The sequence below is a fragment of the Sinocyclocheilus grahami genome, unplaced genomic scaffold (assembly GCF_001515645.1).
Source record: "Sinocyclocheilus grahami isolate Dianchi unplaced genomic scaffold, SAMN03320097.WGS_v1.1 scaffold128.1, whole genome shotgun sequence".
Taxonomy (NCBI): domain Eukaryota; kingdom Metazoa; phylum Chordata; class Actinopteri; order Cypriniformes; family Cyprinidae; genus Sinocyclocheilus; species Sinocyclocheilus grahami.
Genome location: NW_015505307.1, coordinates 1,519,293 through 1,541,582, shown reverse-complemented (window position 1 = coordinate 1,541,582; position 22,290 = coordinate 1,519,293). Strand labels below are relative to the sequence as shown.

At 33.9% G+C, this 22,290-nt stretch overlaps 1 protein-coding gene across 1 annotated transcript in view; it reads right to left on the bottom strand.

Annotated features, from left to right (window-relative positions):
- LOC107590481 (serine/threonine-protein kinase 35-like) overlaps positions 1–21,979 on the bottom strand; it is a 24,931-nt gene extending 2,952 nt beyond the window's left edge. Inside the window, exons 1-2 of the mRNA XM_016279233.1 lie at positions 21,918–21,979; positions 10,321–11,079 (exon numbers count right to left, since the gene is read on the bottom strand). Coding sequence (XP_016134719.1) covers positions 10,361–11,079; positions 21,918–21,960 — 762 coding nt within the window. The 5' untranslated portion in view covers positions 21,961–21,979 and the 3' untranslated portion in view covers positions 10,321–10,360. The remainder of the gene's footprint in view (positions 1–10,320; positions 11,080–21,917) is intronic.
- Between the last annotated feature and the right edge of the window lie 311 nt (positions 21,980–22,290).

Genomic DNA, 22,290 nt, shown 5'->3' with positions numbered 1-22,290 from the left:
TGCTAAAAAAAAAAAAAAAAAAAAAAGTATACTTTACAAAAGTCTTTCTAATCTACCTAATTTCATGTTTAATTTAATTTCAATTTCATGTTTAATTTAATGTGAAAAATAAACATAAAATATATTAGAAATAATACAATTATATATAAATAACTGAACTAATAAATAAATTATTAACAAGTATAATTTACTTTTAGAAAGTAAATGAATAAAATAATTTTATAAAATTATAAAACTGATCATTATGACTGAATATAATTAATATAATGTTACACTTTACATCACATTGCGGTGTGAACTACAGAAAGTGTGCATTTTAAATAGTTCTTAAATAGTTTTAAAAATAATACAATTGGCCATAAATGATTAATAATAATAATAATGGTAAATACATTAAAAATATTGAATAAATAAAAATAAATAAACGGTAATAAAAATAATACAATTAAATAAATAAATGTATGCACAAATATTAAGTACAACACTGAAATAATGTTTTTTGTCAAATGTAATTTGCTTTAATTACAACTTCGAAAAATTGTTTTACATTTAACTTATAATTAGGGATGCACCGATATGAAAATTTTGGCCGATACCGATAACCGATTTTTCTTTATTTTTGAAAGCCGATAACCGATATGTTGGCCGATAAATCTATATCCAAATTGTTATATACTTTTTGAGAGCCTGATTACAAAAAAGGTCTCATCATTAAAAGCCACATCCCAAACACTTCAACATAAGCAGCCTAGTCTTATCGACCCCAAACTCTAGAACGGTAGTGAATTTTAATTTTTTTCAGATGAACATTATATTCAGGTAAACTTTTGTTTTCAGAATGAATAGTTTTGGTCTAAAGCATTGTTTGCAAATACTTAGTTTTACCATACTTTTTGTGAACAGGACTTTACGCATCCTATAAGCTAGCAGCTTTATCCTTCAAATAAAAGGAGGCATGGAAATGTCAAAACCTCCGACGTATTTCATCCTGTTACATAAAAAATATCCCTGACATTAAGAAGAAAAGACACAGTGAATAGCCCTCATGCACTGAAATGGGGTCTAAATGGACTTTCATAAAAGCCAGGCCTCATCTTTCTTTATCTCTCCATCTTTCTACATTTCCTCAGACTGCATGAAAGACTGAGCCTCTCGTCTCGGATCCATCTCCACAGCGGAATTCGATTCTGAGAATCCCATTCATTCAATTAGCCCTGACATAACTGAGCAGGAAGCAATGGCTGGTAGTGCCCAAAGACAGATATGCTTCCACTGTCTCCTGTACCAAACATTGAGCTCATTTACAGAACAACAAATGGATGTGATGCACAAACAAATATCTCTGCTTTACTGTATACCGATCTCTCTGTTCAGCAGCCATTAAAATCATTTTTTCCAGTTTAAAGTATGGACGAGGGTTTCAGGGAATTGGAATGCATTTAGCCTATAGGCCCATTCAGACAATTTGCTTCAATTAAATGGTTAAAAAAAACGAATTCACAAGTGTCAAAAAGAGTCCAAGGTGTCACGTTCTTTTGGTAATAAAATTAATATTTATTTATATAACGCTGTTCATTATTAGTGTTTTACACTACCGTTCAAAATTTTGAGGTGCGAAAATTTTTGCAATATTTTTTTAAAAGTCTCATATGATCACCAAGGCTATAAGTATTGATCAAAAATACAGTAAAAACGTAATACTGTGAAATAGTATTTAATTTAAACAATTACAATTTAAATCAACTGTTTCTTATTTTTATATATTTTAAAATGTAATTTTGTCCTGTGACACAAAGCTGAATTTTCAGCATCATTACTCCAGTCTTCAGTGTCACATGATCCTTCAGAAATCAGTTGTGCTGTGAAACTATGATTCATTTTGCAGGTTTCTTTTATGAATAGAAAGTACAAAGAACATTTATATGAAATTTATTTTTTTAAAGATTGTAACTGATTTTTGAATAATTAAATTCCTTATTGTTAAATAAAAATATGAATTACATAAAAAAATTAAAAAAATCTAATTGGCCCCACATTTTTGAACAGTAGTGTATATCCAACATTTTATCCCCATCCTGCACTTTTACTCACAGATAAAGTTTTCTACTAGAGTCAGGTGCTTTAAATATGTTTCACAAATCTATTTGAATAAATTAAAAAGATTAAAAAATGATTTAATTCATAAAATTATTTGTTTGTGACATGTCTAGTTACAGACAGGAATCAGAAACAACTAAATGACAGTTTTTTGTCCTTATTGGTTCACTGTTGCGCTCACCTCGGGTTTTTTGATGATCTGGATGCTGTACATGTGGTTCTTCATGGGGTAGATGATGATGAGCACGTCTCCAAACTCAGTAGGAATGATGCCTCTCCGGTAGTCCCGCGAGTGCTCGGACCAAACGATGTGCACTTCGTCGTTACCCAAGTGTCTTAACTGTATGGAGAGAGAGAATACATAAAAGATGTCATTTAGATTATGCTTTTGTCCAAACAGATTTAAAGTATACTTATTAAAGATATGGTTCCTCTATAGTAACTTAATGCTGAATGGTGATACCTCACTTTCATTGTGGGGTTCACATGCATAATACACTTGTATGCATTGTTTACTCCGTAACAATACAAGAAGCCTTGAGTTTGTATGCTGGTCATATTTTATGACCGTCATGTTCTCCAAAACAAAAGCAAAAATTGAACTGGTTTGAATTGAATCTCGACTGCATGTAGCCGTGGTACAGTGCTATCCACTCCAGCGTTATTAACCTTGCGCTGTGACAGTTGAGTGAACGGACACTCGGTCCGTCTCTCCTCCTCTCATCTATCTTCCACCGATCACTCCATCTTCCCGGGACCCACTCAATCACTGCCAAGGCCATGGGCACAGCGACCCGTCAACTGTCCCGGGCGACGGCCGCAACCTTTATGCAACTAATGACAAACTCTGTCCTTTGGACTCAGCGATGGACATTGTTTATTTCTTTAACTGCAGAGTTCTACTTTGCAGTTACAGCTCAAGCTATTTAAAACAGCAAGGATCATGGGAACGTGAAGCTGAGCAGGTCCAAAATGAATACTCTCCAACCTTCAAATGTATATAGCAGTGACTAGTTTTTATGTGATGCTACAAAAAAATAAAAGCAGCAAAATAATTGCCATAAGGTAATATAACATAATAACTTAATAATAATATATAAATATATAATAATAAGTAGATAAAAGTAAAAAAAATAAAAATAAAACATTTAAAAAAGATAAACTATTTAACATTATGATAATATATTTAATTAATACAAATATTTAATAACATATGCACTGATTTATTTTGATGAACTACAAACAAAATTTATGGCCACTGAATTTTCTCAAATCACTTGCAATTGGCAAGTGAAAATGTTTTTATATAATAAATTCTCTGAATTTAGTCGCAATTGTGTGCCAGAAAGACAATAAATATATAATATAAAAAACTAAATATATTTAAAAAATATATATATATTTATTAACTTCACCGATTTTTAAATTTTATAATGAAATATTATATTAAAATAATTATAATTAAATAATATTTAATAAATATATTTTAGAATAATACATTGATTATCATTTTCATGGACAATAACGGCTGACAAATGTTCTCAATTCCCTGGCAATTGGCAAGTATAGACATTTTTTTTAATCCTTCAGAGAGCATGTTAGACAATAAACATTGCATAAAACAGCAGCTGTAAGAAGAAAAAAAAAAAAAGCAGAAAAATAAATGTGTGTACGCTGTGGCACCAGCGGCTGCACTGCTGACACACTTTAGTGTCTAGTTAACATGGTTTAGGAGTTGCTATCGGAAGATCGTGCTCTGGATAGCCTCTCCAGCAGCCCTTGCAAATCCAATTTGCCTCTGAGAAGTCATGATAGGCAATGCAGCACAGGGACAGACCCAATCTAATTTGGGTGGAATATAGCCGTGTGTGGCATGGAGGTCCCCTCAGCTCCCCTGCAGGGCAGGGACAGCAGTCCAAAAAAAAACCTTCACCGGCCCAACCGCCCCACACGTCACTTCACCTCATGCCTCGTGCTCAAATTACAGCCATGAATTACATCCAGCCTTCAGCTGCACTGCCGCAGACCAGGGACTGCCATTTCGTTCCAGGGTGTCCGTGTGACAAAATGATTGGAGTTTTATTGGATGATAAGGTGGTCTGGACTGAGAGATTTCTTTCATCTCTCAGCCATCTTTGTTTAATCATGTAATATCATTCTGAGAAATGCCACATTCGATTGGCGGCCCTTAGTGCAGATCGTGGCAACATTCTGGTAGAAATTCAAACGGCCCATCCTCATTGTGATAAGAAGATATAGATCTGCATTAAATTTATTATTGCAAGATGTGCTCAGTCACTTCAATGACACAAAAACAGAGAGAAAAGAAATGTTTGAATTATAGAAGAAAAGTGATCTGGCTTACCGCAGTTATGGTAATGAATGCATAAATCCTTGATTTTACGGTGTTAAAAAGATGCATGTTTTGTACAGTTCTGCATTTTAATTTCCTCCTAAAACCCCCATGTACTGTATATGTGTCATATTTTAGATGACTTTAACTCTAACAATTTTTGCTACTGTACTTTATATCTACTGTTCAGAGGTTTAGGGTCAGTAAAAAAAAAAAAAAAAAAAAAGTATACTTTACAAAAGTCTTTCTAATCTACCTAATTTCATGTTTAATTTAATTTCAATTTCATGTTTAATTTAATGTGAAAAATAAACATAAAATATATTAGAAATAATACAATTATATATAAATAACTGAACTAATAAATAAATTATTAACAAGTATAATTTACTTTTAGAAAGTAAATGAATAAAATAATTTTATAAAATTATAAAACTGATCATTATGACTGAATATAATTAATATAATGTTACACTTTACATCACATTGCGGTGTGAACTACAGAAAGTGTGCATTTTAAATAGTTCTTAAATAGTTTTAAAAATAATACAATTGGCCATAAATGATTAATAATAATAATAATGGTAAATACATTAAAAATATTGAATAAATAAAAATAAATAAACGGTAATAAAAATAATACAATTAAATAAATAAATGTATGCACAAATATTAAGTACAACACTGAAATAATGTTTTTTGTCAAATGTAATTTGCTTTAATTACAACTTCGAAAAATTGTTTTACATTTAACTTATAATTTAAGTGCGCACAGGTTTTTTTTTCTTTACTACAAAATTGTATACATGAACTTCATCTGATAGATTAAAAACAACTTTTCAGAAACAGTTTAAGCTTAACAATCAAAAAAGCAGCCTCTGATTGGAAAAATGTGCTAAATAACTGGAAAAAGCATGTTTTTAGCCCAATTATCAGCTAAATGTTATTCCTGCTTACATAACAGCCTATAAACACTTGCTCCGGCAACACCTCCCCAACCAACAATCCTGGAAAACATGCCAAAACCAGCCCCAGCTTTCCCGAAGGAGCCCGAATCTCCACAACGCACATAAACAATGGTAGTTTTGTGCAAGCTATGTGATCCGAAAAGAGACAAATGCTGTGTTAACTTACAAACGATGTGAAAAATCTGACTAATATTGGTGCATTCTAATGCATTTCTTACATTTAGTTTGGTGTATGCCAGCACAGAAGCTGCAGTGTTGAACAGACACGTGCCCACAGGCAGCACGAGGAACACACTGTACTGTATATCCCAGCTGCTGTGAACTCAATGACCCACGCACTAATGACGAGAATCACACCATTGGACGGGTTTGTGTTACTGTGTAATAATTATAACAAGTAACAAAGATAACTTGTGGACTTTAATTACAATATACTGATTTGCTGTATAAAACCACTTTGTCTATTCAATGATTTTCGTGCCACAATAATGTATTTGAATTAGCTTCATTTTAAGCTTTTCTTAGTAAATATTGATATATAGACAATTAATTTTGATTAAAGCGATTATTCAGCATATTATTTAATTGATTAAAGTGTTTAATCGATTAACAGCGCTACATTTGAATAAATTAAAGATGGCAGCTTATTTAACTCAAGGAAATGCATCCTGAGATTAATATTAATACCACATAAACATAATATTACAACTTATATATGTACAAAATGATGCAGTTATTGCATGCTATAGTCAGAATGTGTGATCCTGTTGTGGATGCGCTCTTCCCATAACAACGCGCTGAAACATGGCAACTAAACCCAAAGAATTCACAACGTTTTATTATAATAATGTTCTCATTAGAATGTTATATACACGACATTCCCAATCATAGTTATTAATGTTGTGCACTGCTGTTTGAGTTTATCACTGGTAAACTGAAGCGCTCTTTTAACTTAACCAAACGCATTCTATATGAGATAAATCAGATATACATCAAATAAACACAATATTACAATGTACAATTGCACAAAAGGCTGCAAACGAACAGCGCGCATCTGAAGTGTCTCTGAAGGAAATAATGCATTATTTATCGGCTTTAAGATATCAGCCAAATTTTCTTATCTGGCCGATACCGATAACAGAAAAAATGAGCCGATATGGGCCGATACCGATATGGTGGCCGATATATCGTGCATCCCTACTTATAATTTAAGTGCGCACAGGTTTTTTTTTCTTTACTACAAAATTGTATACATGAACTTCATCTGATAGATTAAAAACAACTTTTCAGAAACAGTTTAAGCTTAACAATCAAAAAAAGCAGCCTCTGATTGGAAAAATGTGCTAAATAACTGGAAAAAGCATGTTTTTAGCCCAATTATCAGCTAAATGTTATTCCTGCTTACATAACAGCCTATAAACACTTGCTCCGGCAACACCTCCCCAACCAACAATCCTGGAAAACATGCCAAAACCAGCCCCAGCTTTCCCGAAGGAGCCCGAATCTCCACAACGCACATAAACAATGGTAGTTTTGTGAAAGCTATGTGATCCGAAAAGAGACAAATGCTGTGTTAACTTACAAACGATGTGAAAAATCTGACTAATATTGGTGCATTCTAATGCATTTCTTACATTTAGTTTGGTGTATGCCAGCACAGAAGCTGCAGTGTTGAACAGACACGTGCCCACAGGCAGCACGTGGAACACACTGTACTGTATATCTCAGCTGCTGTGAACTCAATGACCCACGCACTAATGACGAGAATCACACCATTAGACGGGTTTGTGTTACTGTGTAATAAGTATAACAAGTAACAAAGATAACTTGTGGACTTTAATTACAATATACTGATTTGCTGTATAAAACCACTTTGTCTATTCAATGATTTTCGTGCCACAATAATGTATTTGAATTAGCTTCATTTTAAGCTTTTCTTAGTAAATATTGATATATAGACAATTAATTTTGATTAAAGCGATTATTCAGCATATTATTTAATTGATTAAAGTGTTTAATCGATTGACAGCCCTACATTTGAATAAATTAAAGAGAGATAGCTATGATTCAAATATAACTGATTCAGCAAAATTGTTATCTTACAATACAAATAACAAACCTAGCAAATACATGTGGTATTAAAAATAATACATTTAAATGTAAATAAATTGCATTTACATAATGAAATTAAATAACAACAATAAATTAAATACAATAAATAAATAAAATAAAAACATTAAACAGCACTAAACAAATGAAATATTAAATAAGTAAATTAAAATGTATGAAATATTATAAAACATTATAAATAAAATATTTAAAATAAAAAGTATCAAGAATAATAACATCACATAAAATACAATAAAGAAATAAAATAATAAAGATAATACAATTACAAATAAATACATAAATAAAATAATTATATAAAATTACAAAACATCACTACACATTACATATAAATTACATTATTGTAGTGTGAATTACTGAAAGTGTGAATTAAAAAAAAGCTATTAAATAGTATGTAAAAATACTACAAATGAAAGTATTGAAAATAACACTCAAAATAAATACACAAACAAATATAAACAATAGTACAAATTAAAGTTAAAAATGAATAAAATAAAATATATACAATTCTAAAACATTATCATTGACAAGAAAGAATATAATTTGCATACTCTTACTTATAACGTGTATTTTTCATTCTCGAGGTGTGAATTACTGAAAATGTGCATTTTTTAATTTAAAAAAGGAGAAGCAATATCATTACAGCTATATTTAAAATTTGGATTCAGCGCATTTGTGATCCTCTGATGTGAGTAACGTACCCAGCACTACACACAGTATATGCACTATATAGCAACTGAGACGCATGCAGGCTGGCAGGCAAAGAACAAAATGTTCTGAACGTGAGACCAAAGACACCTCAGTGTCTCACAGGCTGCTGAACAGGGGCGTATGGGGTTAGGGAGGGCGGACGGGGGGGCTTCTGTGCCCAGCTGAAATAATCGCCTTGTCCTAGTCTAAAAGTCTAAGAGAACGGAAAGAACTCGGGGTGTCAATAAGCAAAAATACCCCCTTTTACCCCCCTAAAACACAAGCCAGACTTGCGGCTCACTCCCAGCCTGCTTGCTTTGACGGATGGCTGCTTCCATTCAGGTCGTCTGGGAGAAGAAGGAGGGTTTGGGCCCTGGTGTGTTGCATAACTTCTCTATATGCTCGCTGAAAGGAGTACACGTGCATGCACACGACCCTAAACCGATCTGATGCCAAATAAGTCGTCATCATTGTTATATATACATCATTGAGTCATTGTTTATGAATGTTCTCGCCTCGGGACACCAATCCAGTGGGTTTTGATTAAAATTGTGCTATAAAACGGCTTCTAAAAGGCATTTAATTTCCTCTGGCCTTTTGAGTTGAATCTCATCCGATGAAAAATCCATAAAAGAATGCAATAATCTGATGTAACATGAAGCACCTGGTTAGGAGTACGTCGTGTATTAAACTCTGATGTTATTGCCTCTGGCTGAGTGCATTCTGCTGCTAAAACGGTGTCGGATCTTGTTAATCAGATCAGTCATGGAGCTCAGGGTGTGGCGTCAGAAAAGCAAACAGGCCTGCGAGTTGTGTGATGGGTAGGGCACAGTAGTCTCGCAGGGTACATGCAGCCCCTGAGGCCAAATACGCGGGTTTGATTAGAGAAATACAAAGCAGCAGGACAGATGAGAAATTCATGAATAAGCAAACTCAAGATCGGCTTAGCTTGGATTAAAATCAATTTGGTACCTTAGAGTACTTCAACACATAAGTAAATTTACCTAACTATCACTTACATACTGTAAAGGCTGCCGATTCGATTTTTACAAAGCTCATCGGTCTGAAAAGCGAGGTGTGCTCTGATTGGCCAGCTACCCAGTGCGTTGTGATTGGCTGAATACTTCAAGCTTGTGACGGAAATGTTACGCCCTTTACTATATTGTGATGCTGTGTCCCAGAGCAACGAGACAAAAACAATAAAACCCATATAGGCATTTGTTGCATCCAGTGGGGACATAATTATGGATTATAATGATTTATACTGTCTTTTTACGCGTTGTGTTGCATCGCGCTGCGTAAACATAAAACCATGTCTGCATTTGTGATCGGAGAAATGACAAACTACAAGCGCTACTCTACACTGCTCAAAACGCGCGTTTGAATCATCAGTGGCTAATTCTTGAAATATGAAAACATACTTACAGTCTGTGAGTCAGAACAGCCAGCATTGTAGTCTACTCTCTCAGGATCAGGAAACGGTCCTCCATAAAATGCGCTGCACACATCTGAATATTTGGGTTGAACTGTTCTGGAACAGTGTTGTAAATACAACTTAACCACTGATTTCTAGTCGTGTCCTCTTTTGGAAAACCAAACAAAGTAGTTTCGCTTTCGCAACGAAACACACAGCGTCTCCACAGCATGGTGGCAGTGGCAACAACAATACTACAGCAAGAATAAAAGTTACGCCTTCTTTCTTTGCGTGACCATTTGGGCGGAGTTATGCAAATCTTCCCACATAGTGACGTAGACATGTGGGGGCATGTTAGAACGAGCCGTTTTAGGTAGGCGTGGTTGACTCTTAACTTTTATAAAGAATATCTCTTTGGATTTGAGACTTTAGTCTTTGCAACTTTACAGATCTTCTTTATGCACCAAGAGCTTGTAACACTCCAAAGAGAAAGGAAAAATTTTAATCGCATCATTATGACCCCTTTAAAACATTTTTAACAACCCAACAGGTCTTGTTTTGGTGCATTATGGGATTTAAACTGCACTCTTTTGCTCTTGAATATTTTTATCTGAGGTGAACAAAAACGGTGAATGCAACATCTAAAACGACACCAAAAAACTGCAACCCACCTGAAAAAGTTACGTGCTTGCTTCGGCCAATCGGGTTGGCTTACCCCACACATGTGACTTGGTCCATTCTAACCTCCAACTGAGACGCGTCAGGTCGGTCCTGCGGGTTGACCGCCAACATGTCCTGCAGAAGCAGCTTGATGCCTTCAGACATGATGCTCCGGGTCTTCTGTGGGATGTTCAGGACCATCTTCGGGTTCTCCAGCAAGGCCTCGCCCACCGGAATGATCTCGGTCCCCTGGCGAACATATGTGCCGAGGAGCTCTCGCTTGGACTCGGCGTCGATGAACGTGATCCGTTCGATCATGGCCCAAATGATGATACCGAGTGCAAAAATGTCCGCCTTGGCGGTGTAGTGGCCCTCCCACACCTCCGGCGCCATGTAGAAGTCAGAGCCGCATGCTGACGACAACCAGAATTTGTTAATGTTCACCATGTTTTTGTTAACCTGGTTGTCTCCTTCGCTCTCCATGCAGCTGAGCCCCGCGCAAACCTTGCTGAGGCCGAAGTCGGAGACCTTGATCACCGGACTGCCGGATTTCTGTGAGATGAGAATGTTGTCTGGTTTGAGGTCTCGGTGGACGATGTTGTTCTTATGGAGGAAGGCCACAGCGCTGGTCATCTGCTTCATGAAAATACGGTTGGTCCGCGGGTCAGGCCGCCGGGAGAGGATATACTGGTTGAGGTCGCCGCCGTCGCAGAACTCCATAACAAACCAAAGATAGCACGGTTCCTCTGGGTAGCCCAAGATACGCTCACCTGGAAAGATAGTAGAATGCGGTTAGCATGCATTTTTGAAAGAAGACTCTTGTGCTAACCAAGGCTGCATTTATTTACTTAAAAATACAGCAAAATCAGTAATATTGTGAAATATTATTAAAATTTTAAATCACTGTTTTCTTATTTGAATATATTGTAAAATGTAATTTATTTCTGTGATGCAAAGATGAATTTTCAGCATCATTACTCCAGTCTTCAGTGTCACGTGATCATTCTAATATGCTGATCTGCTGCTCAAGAAACATTTCTGATCATTATCAGTCAAATTATGTATTATTATGTCAGTCAGAATGGAAAGCAGTTTCAGAGTTGGAGCAAAGATTACAAAGACAATGTTTTCTTTGTAATAACATACGCTGATTAATCATTTAAAAGAAGATCGAACTAGCATTTGAGGTAACTGTAAACCACTGTAGGCAAGCCAAAGCAGCTCCATAATCTACTCATGTGCTTCACTGAGTTATTTGTGCCGAGTCAGGAGAAATGGCTCTTTATTGAACGTCGCTGGTCTCTAACTGATAAGCCGCTGTTTCGGTCTCTTTTCATGGTTGTGTTTGATTAAAGCCAGTCCTGTTCAAACTACAGCGGCTTTACTCTTCATATTCCAAGCCTTAGAACTAAAGTGTTGGTTTAGCTGACTCAGACAGGCTAGCAAAATACCAATCAGACTTTAGCGGAGCAGATTTCCACTGAGCAGCACGTTTGGAGGCCATCCAAAGAACACTGTATGAGCTTAAGCGCTAATCTGCCAGCATTCTGTGATAAATAACACAGCTTAACTTCAGGAAACAAGGGTTGGGAAATGCATGGAGAACAGGTGGACTGTGACCATACAAATGCTGTAAGAACTGCTAAACACTTGGGAATGACTGTCTCCCATAATCCTAAAATAACAAACGTAGGTCATGAAGCTGTATCTCCCAAACTGAGATTATTAAACATCACGACATTTGCAGCCATTTACATTTGAAACAAAAATGACAAATCCACTGGAAAAATTGCAATTGACAAAAAGCCCCAGAGAACTGCAGGGTTTGTAAGTTGGAGAAAGCTAAATGAATGAATGAATGAATGACTAATAAACAAATACAAGCAATCAAAATAAAACAATTAAGAATTATTAAATACTTGGATCTGTTTGTTCTGTAATAAATATAAAATCTTAAAAATAAAATCTTTAAAATAATTCAACACTTAATGTTAAAACTATATTCACGGTTCCCATGACCATTGAAATATTGGGGAATTTTAACAATGTAAAAATTTCCAGGACTCGAAAAATCATGGAAAAACACAGAATTTTTTTTTTAAGTTATGCACCACTCTAAAACATTTAATGAGCTAAAAATTGGTTTTTGTGATTGCATTTGCAATGACTTAATTATTATTATTTGTTTTCAAAATAAAAATTAAAAATGAATCTTTATCCGGTACCGTGAACATCTGAATGTGTAAAATTATTGAAATATTAACTTAAAATTTCAGGAGTTACTTTAAGTAAATATTTAAGTTTGGGAATCCCTTGGTGCGAGCCGTAAATGTGTAAATGTCCTGTAATAAATATATTTTTTTAAAACTTGGAGAGTCAATGCACCACCCTAAAACATTTAATGAGGCAGAAATTGTTCCTTTTTTTGGTGATTGCAATGATTTAAAAATTAATCTTTATCCTGTAGATGTGTGCAAAAGTACATCAACTCTGACAGTATATTAATAAATCTACTAGAATAATAATGGAAAAGTGACTAAAATTGTGAAAATTGCACACAGTGATCTAGAATAAATATTTTAGGTGAAAGGGATCTGGCTGAAAAAAAATTTTTTTTGGGGGGGGGGGGATTCTTGTTATAAATTAAGCTCCGTAAATGTGTTTATTAGCCAAACTGAACTACTGATCACACAAACACAAAAATCTGGCCTAGTCAGACAACCATATGTCAATAATTCCCAAACACATAAAAAAATATATTTGTAGAAGTTGACTCAAAATGCATCAGCAAAATGATTTAAATTGAAATCATTTCTAAACAAGCCTGTAATGTGAGGATTATTTCCATTGTGGACGAGGCCACTAAATGGTGACACTTACATAACAGCAGTCAGCACAAAATAGATCCTGCTACTGCTGAGCACAACCACAAATACAGCCCTCACACGTCACCACACGCCATTTCAAAAATTATAAACATATTCAAAAAGCCCATTCAAATGCATTTTAGATTGAGTACAGCATGTCAGAGTGCAGGATGTTTAAATAATTAATGTCAAAAATATATTCAGGGTTCACATGTGCATGCAAATATCAGGACACATGTGGATTTCCAGGCCTTTAAAAGCAATACAACTAATGAAAATGTCTAAATGTCTAAAACACCCAATGAGCTAAAACTGCAAATGTCTGCATTAGTACTTGTATTCTGCTCAATGACAGTACAGTTTAATCTAATCTGATTTTTACAACAGGCCTACAAATGACATGAAAATGAAAGTTTTCTACTAGAAAGCCATTGGAAAAAGTGACTCGTGCTTTGAAAATTGCATACAATCATCAAAGTAGATCAGCAGAGGTGAACACCTAAACTGGCCTATATGGGAGTGAAGGGGTTAATGCATGATGGGTGCTGGAACATGATGTTCCCTCACGCACAGACTGCCTTCTCTTCCTACTTGGTGCACGTTTAATGACATGCATTTAAGATGCACAATACTACACATGCAGTGTGGAATGTCACATGTTTACAAAGTTGCATTGCTTGTATGCATCTCAGAATGCATACGTAGGCTACAACAACACAAAACAATCCACTCAGAGGAAAGTAAATCAGATATCAACCAGTATCAGTCACATTATGAAGTATGCATTCAGTGCAAATGCTTTCAAAACAGCTCCAGCACGTGCTGTCAGCCATGTGGTTGTTCAATTAATATGGTACATTACATTGCTATATATAACTACTATATATATATATATATATATATATATTTATCCTCCTGAGACTAAGCTATGGAGTTTTTGCCTCTGTAGTGGACATTATATTTTAGTGCATTTCTCTGAGACCTCACATGTCAGTTTTAAGTCTGGGTGTCCTGTACAGAGCGCATTCAGGGCTTTCCAGAGATACCAAATGATTGGATGTTTCACCATCACCACTCCCTCTCCTTGGTTTTTAAAAATGGCTGACATCAATTTAGTGATACAATTGTACATCCTTATGGAAATAGGATAATATTTTGTAATTATAATTGAAATCTGATTCATTTTCAAATTGTTTGTCATAAATCAACATCTCAGGAAAATGTTATGGGGTTTCAAATCAAAATATGACTTCCTGTTATGAAACAGGACATCATTTCATACATGTCCACTGTAGAGGACACCAGGACTAAAAGCATGTTTATTATACATTTTGGGAGACAAAAGAATTGAATAGGAAAACATATAAAAGATATTATTATGAAAATCTGGTCAATTACTACTCCCATCATTACACTTCTTTTTTCAACATGCTGTCCCAACAGCACTTTAATATGCAAATTAGATACAGTGTATAGATAACATTGTGCTTAATGGGAAAACCAGTTTATGGAATTTTTACACACATATCGCATAAAGCAAAATGGTATATCAAATAGTTTTGTTATATATTTTATCACATAGTTGAGAACCATCCTTAAACAAAGTTAGTTATAAAAAAATCCTGAAACCTAAAAATTGATTGGCGATTTAAAAAAAATGCCCATTGTTTTTGCCTTTTCATGTCTACTCTTGTCATTTTATTTTTTTAGAAAAACTGAGTCCTGGTGTCCTCTACAGAGGACATAGCATAACTTATGAATAAAATATAATTTTTAAAAATTGTATTTTACCATTTTTTTTCTTATGCTCTAAACAATGTAATGACATGAAAAAATACTAAATTCACAAAGCTTTTTATTTCTGGTTCTCAGGAGGTTAATAAAACATCATTTATTCGCACAGTGTTTATTTATTTAAATATACCTATACAAAATTTAATAATATTCAAGTTTCCCCCCCAAAAATTAATGCACTTCGTAAAGAAATTAATCGTTCCATCATGCACAAGACGACAAAATAAAAATCTGACAATAATTTGAACCTGATGTTTTTATTTATAGAATTGTAAATTTTTTTAATAAGGGCAGCGGGTATGATTGTAAACGGGCTGACATCTGGATAAAATAAAATATAATGTCCGATAAAGTCTATAATATAAAAATGGGGGTTACATATGCAATTCTTGTTTTTATTTATTAAATATAATAAAAGTTACTATATGTTGTTTATGTGTTAAGAACAATAGCTGTAATACTACGTGGTAAAAGCCATAATTATATATTTTTTATATTTTAAATATCAAATAAATTTTTTATATTTCCTCCATAGCCATAATTTTTTTTAAGCCATAATTATATTCAATTAAGGAATGATGGGGGTAGTCTTAATTGTTTTAAATTAGTTGAATTTGATGTTTGTGTTGTTAATGTGTGATGTGTTTTTAAGAAGGCTATTAATGTGGATGTATTCATGTCACCAGCGTCAAAGACAAATTTCCGTTCTGTGACAAACAGAATGTAATGTAACTAATATGTTGTTTATGTTTATTGTTGATTCGAAAAAAAAATTGCAAGCTAGGAAGTACAATAGAATAAACAAAATACATTAATAATAATTATAAATACAATTATATAAATAAAGTTAAATAAAAACATTCAAATGATTACAATTAGTAACACATTTTACAGGCATCGTATTTTTCAATAATCGTTTTTTTTAATGAGTTTGGGAACTTCTGTCTTTAAAATAAAAAAACTAAAACAAAGGCTTATTTCCCCTATATTTACATTTCTGTACACTAAATGTAGCTAAGAGAAGTAGCATGCGTCCATGTGTGTCCACGTTTCTTTGTGCCAGTATATGTTGCTTTGTTTTCTTTGTTTTTGTTACACTCGTTTCATCACAATATGTGTTTGTTCATACACTGATTTATTATAATATATACTACTTAACATGTTTACATGTAATCTGGATTACACCTAATCAGATTAAAAAAAAATAGTACTTGTAAAATAAAAATACACTTTAAAATACTTGTAATCAGACTACAGTTACTTTTTTTATTGATTACATGATTACATATTATTCACACAATAGGAATAAATTATTCATAATTGATTTATTCTCCCTAATTCCTCTTTTTCATCATTTAAATATTTTTTTCTCAACTAGCCTGCCGCTTATATACATTCAGAAAGTCTTCCAGGTTTGTGGACATTCACACAAAGACCGGTCACAGGTCATGTGGCTATAATTACACAGAAAACTGAGAGGCCACACAACATCTGACCACTGGATTTACAAAAATCATTTCAGTTTTAAGAAATGTTTTCTCAACATTTCTGCATTGCATCAACTACTGATGAACACATTCATTACTTTTATTTGAATGATCACACATTCAAATGCACAAATTCAGGTTATGTCTTATTTACATATAATGCAGGGATTCCCAATTTTTTTTCTCTCGGCCGAATCTCGTTCACCTAATATATTCATTAGAAGTTCCCCTGAGATGTTAAGGTAATAAGTTAAGTATCACACTTGCATGTTCACGGTTATCTGATGTTGGCTAAAGGTCACATGACACGCAGGTAAACAAATCATTTTTTTAGTAAGTGTTTTATTTTGATTAAAAAAAATATTTATTTTAATTTTACATTTTTATGATTTAATTATTAGCTTCTCTAATTAACCCCTTAACTGTCACCCCCCATATTTTAAAATAGGCATGCAGGTGCACTATCCAAACTTAAATTTTTGTAATTTATGAACACTTTGGAATACTTCTTAAGTATCACACTTGCATGTTCACGGTTATCTGATGTTGGCTAAACGTCACATGACACGCAGGTAAACAAATCATTTTTTTAGTAAGTGTTTTATTTTGATTAAAAAAAATATTTATTTTAATTTTACATTTTTATGATTTAATTATTAGCTTCTCTAATTAACCCCTTAACTATCACCCCCCATATTTTAAAATAGGCATGCAGGTGCACTATCCAAACTTTTTTGTAATTTATGAACACTTTGGAATACTTCTTTTAAAGAAGAAAATCAGCAGATTATCGCAAAAGTGGAATTTTTTAAAAGATTTAAAATATCAAAAAGTTAAGGTATTTAAATTTACTGTAAAGAAAATGCACTATATTAATTTTATTGTATTTTATATATAATAAATATTTTACATAACAGGCTTTACTCTAAAATTTGTATAAAATTAAAGCCTTATGTCTAAATAAGTTATGTTCCAAATTTGAAGTTGATATGAAAAAATGTAGGTTCCTGTGAGATTTTATTTAGGGCGTTATACCACAAACAGCCACCGGGTGCCATCTAAACTCTATTACATTTTTTTATGCATTTTTCTGTCACAAATGTCTAGATTTCTCTGTCAATATTACTTCTGAATATGGAATCCTGAGACTCGGACCTTTCCAATGATATGTTTTTTTGTCAAGATTATAAAAAGTTTTGATTGTAAAAGAGCATAATGCATTTTGTAATATGACACTTGACACCGCCCACTAAGGGGGAGGAGACCGCCAAAATATTTTAAAGTACCATTTCCATGGTAACACAATGTCCGATTTCAAAATGGTTTTCACAGGATGAATCTTGGGCTTCGAAGCTTTCAAATTATATATGATTTATGATGATTACTAAAAGATTTGATAGAGAAAAAGGACAACAACAAAAAAAGAGTGCCAAGCGTCCCACAGGTGGTACGGTGACTGAATCAGGGCTTGTAGTTCCAAAACTACAAGCCCCAGTTTTGGAAACCTTGATGTAACGCAATGTTTAGTGCACTATGTTAATAACAAGATGTAATATATTTTCTCTTTCTTTGCATTTTATATCAATATCGTACAAGATTATCCTATTTAAATTAATGCCATAAGTGAGTTAGGTCAAAAGTAATCTAAAAGTAGTCTGATTATATTACCTGAAATGTGTAATGCAATGGATTACGTTACATTTTTTGTCATGTAATTTGGAATCAGTAACGAATAACAATTTTCAAGTACTCTACCCAGATCTGTATATAGGCTATATATATATATTCTGTTACAACAGGCCATTTTTTGATGTTCTTTTAATGTTCTTGTAAATTAAATGTAAATTAATTGCTTAATATTTAATGTTCGCAGATATAGATGTTAATTGTCTTCTGCATATCAGTTAAATATTTTTTCTCAGTTTTTTAGTTTTTTTTGGAAAGTCGTCATATGTACAGGTGCATCTCAATAAATTAGAATGTCATGGAAAAGTTCATTTATTTCAGTAATTCAACTCAAGTTGTGAAACTTGTGTATTAAATAAATTCAATGCACACAGACTGAAGTAGTTTAAGTCTTTGGTTCTTTTAATTGTGATGATTTTGGCTCACGTTTAACAAAAACCCACCAATTCACAAATTAGAATACTTCATAAGACCAATAAAAAAAACATTTTTAGTGAATTGTTGGCCTTCTGGAAAGTATGTTCATTTACTGTACATGTACTCAATACTTGGTAGGGGCTCCTTTTGCTTTAATTACTGCCTCAATTCGGCGTGGCATGGAGGTGATCAGTTTGTGGCACTGCTGAGGTGGTATGGAAGCCCAGGTTTCTTTGACAGTGGCCTTCAGCTCATCTGCATTTTTTGGTCTCTTGTTTCTCATTTTCCTCTTGACAATACCCCATAGATTCTCTATGGGGTTCAGGTCTGGTGAGTTTGCTGGCCAGTCAAGCACACCAACACCATGGTCATTTAACCAACTTTTGGTGCTTTTGGCAGTGTGGGCAGGTGCCAAATCCTGCTGGAAAATGAAATCAGCATATTCAAAAAGCTGGTCAGCATAAGGAAGCATGAAGTGCTCCAAAATTTCTTGGTAAACGGGTGCAGTGACGTTGGTTTTCAAAAAACACAATGGTCCAACACCAGCAGATGACATTGCACCCCAAATCATCACAGACTGTGGAAACTTAACACTGGACTTCAAGCAACTTGGGCTATGAGCTTCTCCACCCTTCCTCCAGACTCTAGGACCTTGGTTTCCAAATGAAATACAAAACTTGCTCTGACGTTGTCTGTGGTTCAGGAGTGGCTTAACAAGAGGAATACGACAACTGTAGCCCAATTCCTTGACACGTCTGTGTGTGGTGACTCTTGATGCCTTGACCCCTGCCTCAGTCCATTCCTTGTGAAGTTCACTCAAATTCTTGAATCGCTTTTGCTTGACAATCCTCATAAGGCATAAGGCATAAGGTTCTCTCGGTTGGTTGTGCATCACACTTTTTCCTTCCACTCAACTTTGTTAACATGCTTGGATACCGCACTCTGTGAACAGCCAGCTTCTTTGGCAATGAATGTTTGTGGCTCCTTGTGAAGGGTGTCAATGATTGTCTTGTGGACAACTGTCAGATCAGCAGTCTTCCCCATGCTTGTGTAGCCTAGTGAACCAAACTGAGAGGCCATTTTGAAGGCTCAGGAAACCTTTGCAGGTGTTTTGAGTTGATTAGCTGATTGGCATGTCACCATATTCTAATTTGTTGAGATAGTGAATTGGTGGGTTTTTGTTAAATGTGAGCCAAAATCATCACAATTAAAAGAACCAAAGACTTAAACTACTTCAGTCTGTGTGCACTGAATTTATTTAATACACAAGTTTCACAATTTGAGTTGAATTACTGAAATAAATGACCTTTTCCACGACATTCTAATTTATTGAGATGCACCTGTATATGATTCTAAATCTGATGCGATTTATGTTGTTCATGTTGTTATTATTTCTAAAAAGCATTTTCATTTGATTTTCACATTTATTTTACTTTCTAATTTTATTTTAAATGTATTTATTTATTTCCAAAAGCATTAATAAAAATCTTAATACAATTGCAATTTTTGTCAGTGGATTTTTTATTGTTATTATTTTATTTAGTCTCAAATGTAAATGGCAGCACATTTTATGATGTTTCTCATTCTGTCAAAGTTTGGTAATTGGTGCAAGGGTTGCTAAAAGGTGTCCTTTGAACAAATATATAGATTAGACTCAACCAGTGATTAGTTTAAGAATGACTGAAATATGATTTTAGACATCAATAGCTTCTGCAAAGAAAAGAGTCTCTTTTCTCTGTAATTTAGTGTGAAAGTCAAATAGCACCATTATTTAGGTAAAATCGTAACTCTATGTGAGACAAAAGAATTAAATCAATTCCAATGATTTCTCAAAAGCTGGAGAATGGGTACAAAGCCTTCAGAAAGAATATAATGTCTTCTTACATGTAATTGAATTCAGATTGAACTCTTGAGTCAAGCTGAAGAGTTTCCAGCGTTAATTGCTGCCCACTCAACGCCAGAGTTTCAGGCTAAAATGCCTCTTTGAGACGTGACAACAACAAGACGGCTGAAGATCAAATCACATCTGCACTGGTTTCACATCATTAAATTCTGCCTCTTCTCCTCACGTTTATAAATTATACTGAAACACTTCAGGCTTTTCAGCAATTTGATTACATTTCTCTGTGCCTCAGCAGCTAGTTAACCGAACATGATCAATGGCCACTGTCTGTATTTTAGGTCATTTTTCAAGAGAAACTGCAACTTTCTCTTGACCCTCTGTAGGCATAGCCTCTGTTCTTTCTTACTGTAGGTAGATTATTATTTTTTTTGCTTATAAGTTTCAGGGTCACAGTAATTTATGACTCACATGCCTCTCTTTCTCCTCTTTCACCGTCATTCTCTTACTTTTACACACAATGCATCATGTGGCCTCGTGTTGCCACGGCAACATGAAGGCCAGCATAAATGAAAAAGCATGCAAGCAGCTTCACAATAACATGCTTGTGTTCGTCTTTGAAAAGGTAAAAAGCAGATCTCATATATGAATTATCCACTGATATAATAATATTATCGACTGATTTATTAATAATTCATTAATTAACATACCAGATTTTTAAAAAATACAAATTTATACATGTGCGTGTGTGTGTATCAAAATGCATTTACCTTATGTTTCTTTCTTTATATATATATGTGTGTGTGTGTGTGGTAAAGATATTTACAATTTTTAAAAATATACCGGAAAGACTAAATATGGTGCAGAAACAATTTTCACTCAGAAATTCATTATTGTAAATGAATGATTCATTTATTTTATTATATAAAAATGAAATTTAATATAACATTTTAAATATTACATTTTTGAAATTTTAATTGTTGGAAATTTTGAAGTACAAAAACTTATAAAAAATATACTCCAATAATTTTTGTTTTTATGTACAACTTTGAAAAATCAGTGTATATGATATATATTTTTATAAAGGCACCATGTACAAATTATGATTTTAGGAATTATTAGAAAATTATTTCTTTTTAGCTGTACTGTACAGTTTGATCAGCTAAACATTTGTATTATGTATTGAACAACCTTTTTATTTAGCAAAATGGGGGGAGGGGATACTAATTATTATTCACTGGTTACGTTTACAACCCACTCAGCTGGAGCTGGACAGACTCATGAATGTATGACGTAATCTACATGTTTGGGTATTGATTAATATAGCAGCTGAGCATCGTGTAGGGAAGGATGAGAGCGCTAAAGGTCTATCTGAGTAGACTTACTAATGGAAATCTCTTATGAGATGGCACGAGAAGAACCAAAGAGCAGAGATTTTCAAATGAACACATAAAGAGGCAGCTCTTCTTCGAGCTCTAGCTGATTCAAAAGAGAGAATAAAAAAGATAATCTTTTACCCTTTTTAAAAAACAGAATCCCTCTCTCGGTAACCATACACATTTGTCAATGCATTGAGATCATTATAAACACATGCTCAAATTGTGCTTTCACATCCAGTAAGTCATTTCTCATTAACCTGTGACACCTCACCTGCTACCACTAATTAGCCCAAATCACATTAATTATTGGGTTGCATGAACCCTATAAATAAATGAAACATTTGTACCAGCACTGATATTTTGCCAGAATCAGAATTTAAGCGAATATCATTTATTATCTTAATGAGCACTGTCTCTGTGCTGTGATGCGGTCGGAAACCAGATTACAAATTGTCCAGGTATCCATTTGAGTTTTGTTCAGCTGATTAAAGACTACCTTTTCAATAATCTT